The sequence below is a fragment of the Phaethon lepturus genome, unplaced genomic scaffold (genome assembly GCF_000687285.1).
Source record: "Phaethon lepturus isolate BGI_N335 unplaced genomic scaffold, ASM68728v1 scaffold35932, whole genome shotgun sequence".
Lineage (NCBI taxonomy): Eukaryota > Metazoa > Chordata > Aves > Phaethontiformes > Phaethontidae > Phaethon > Phaethon lepturus.
Genome location: NW_010523205.1, coordinates 1 through 1618, shown reverse-complemented (window position 1 = coordinate 1618; position 1618 = coordinate 1). Strand labels below are relative to the sequence as shown.

At 64.3% G+C, this 1618-nt stretch overlaps 1 protein-coding gene across 1 annotated transcript; it reads left to right on the top strand.

The window, feature by feature from the left end:
- Window positions 1–48: 48 nt before the first annotated feature.
- Window positions 49–1609, top strand: PRIM1 (primase, DNA, polypeptide 1 (49kDa); the record flags this gene model as incomplete). Its single annotated transcript, XM_010282058.1, has 9 exons — window positions 49–185; window positions 252–310; window positions 426–535; window positions 652–733; window positions 852–988; window positions 1073–1142; window positions 1226–1311; window positions 1384–1482; window positions 1590–1609. Coding segments are annotated over 9 exons (800 nt in total), but the record flags the coding sequence as incomplete, so codon positions are not given.
- Window positions 1610–1618: the final 9 nt, after the last annotated feature.

Sequence of the window (1618 nt, the reverse complement as noted above, 5' to 3'; positions counted from 1 at the left end):
CGCAGCCTGTCCCGACACACTCCCGCAGCCCAGCTGTTCCCCCTGCAGAGGACCTGGGCATGAGGCATCGCCTCTGGGTGTACTCGGGCCGGAGGGGTGTCCACTGCTGGGTGTGCGATGACGCGGTGCGGAAGTGGTCCCCGGCACTGCGGGCGGCTGCCGTGGAATACCTGACCCTGGTGAAGGTGTGTACACAGGGGGCTGGGAACCCTCTGCCCACCCCCCCAGGCTGACTGCTGCTGTCCCCCCAGGGAGGAGCAGAGACCGTGAAGAAGGTGAACCTCTCTGAGCCCATCCATCCTTTTATCAGGTTGGCGAACCGCTCCGAGCCCATCCACCTCTTTACAAGGTCGGTGGGGACCCCTTTGCCCGGCCCCTGCAGTCACCAGCTGTGGGGCGTTGAGCCTGTCCCTGCTCCTCCGCAGGCAGTCGGTCAACGTGGTGGAGAAGTACTTCGAGGCATACGCGCTGGTGGGCCAGGACATCCTGGGCAGCCCTGAGAGCTGGGACAAGGTGCTGGCCCTCGTCCCGGAGGATATCCTTCCCAGAGTGGCCTTGACACAGCTTGATGCTGTGCCAGGTCCAGAGGGAGGGTCTGTGTGGGGGGAGCGGGATCAACAGTGTCTGTGATCAGCCTTGACTGCCGGCCACAGCACCGCGAGCCACTGCAGGGCGAGTTCCCCAAGAAGCGGGACTCGGTGCAGCGCTGGGAGCTGCTGAAGGGCAGGATGGAGTGAGGGTCAGGATGGAGCGGACGCGGGTGAGTGGCTGTGGAGCTGCCCCAGGTGGGGGGCCAGGTGCTGCCGCCTGCCCCACTGCCCCCTGACCCGCCTGTCCCTGCAGCGGTCTGGGGGGACCGGGAGGAGCACGCCATGCTACGCGGACTGGGAGATCATGCTACAGTACTGCTTCCCCCGCCTCGACATCAACGTCAGCAAAGGCGTCGGGCACCTGCTGAAGAGCCCCTTCAGTGTCCACCCCAAAACAGGTGGGTCTGGTGGCCTGTGGGGACAGCACCCCACAGGGACCCCTGGGGCCGGGCACCCCTCGTGGTGACTCCCCTCTCTTGCAGGTTGCATTTCAGTGCCACTGGATCTCCAGAGGCTGGACCAGTTTGACCCATTCACTGTCCCCACCATCAGGTACATGAGCGGGGCTGGCAGCACAGGGAGTCCTGGCTGTGCTGCCCCCCCCCCCCCCCACCATGTTCTTCCATCTCCCGCAGCTCCTTGTGCCACGAGCTGGACACGGCCGGCGATGACAGGGAGCAGGAGGATGGTGGGGAGACAGAGCCAAAGCGCCGTGTGCGAGGTGAGCAGTGCTGGGGCTGGGGCACAGGAGTGTCCCCACTGCCTGCTCCTGCTCACTTCCCAAATCCCCCAGACTACAAGAAGACAAGCCTGGCACCCTATGTGCGGGTCTTCGAGCAGTTCGTGGAGGAGATGGAGCATGCCCGGAGGGGAGAACTGCTCCGGAGAAGTGGTAAGTGCTGGGCAGGGATGCAGCTGGCTGGGGGACCCCGAAGGAGACCCCCTGGCTCTGAGAAACTGCTCTTTTTCTGCAAAACTTTCAATTTCTTCTCTTTGCAGACCTGCAAGGAGACTTCTGAGGCCTCGCT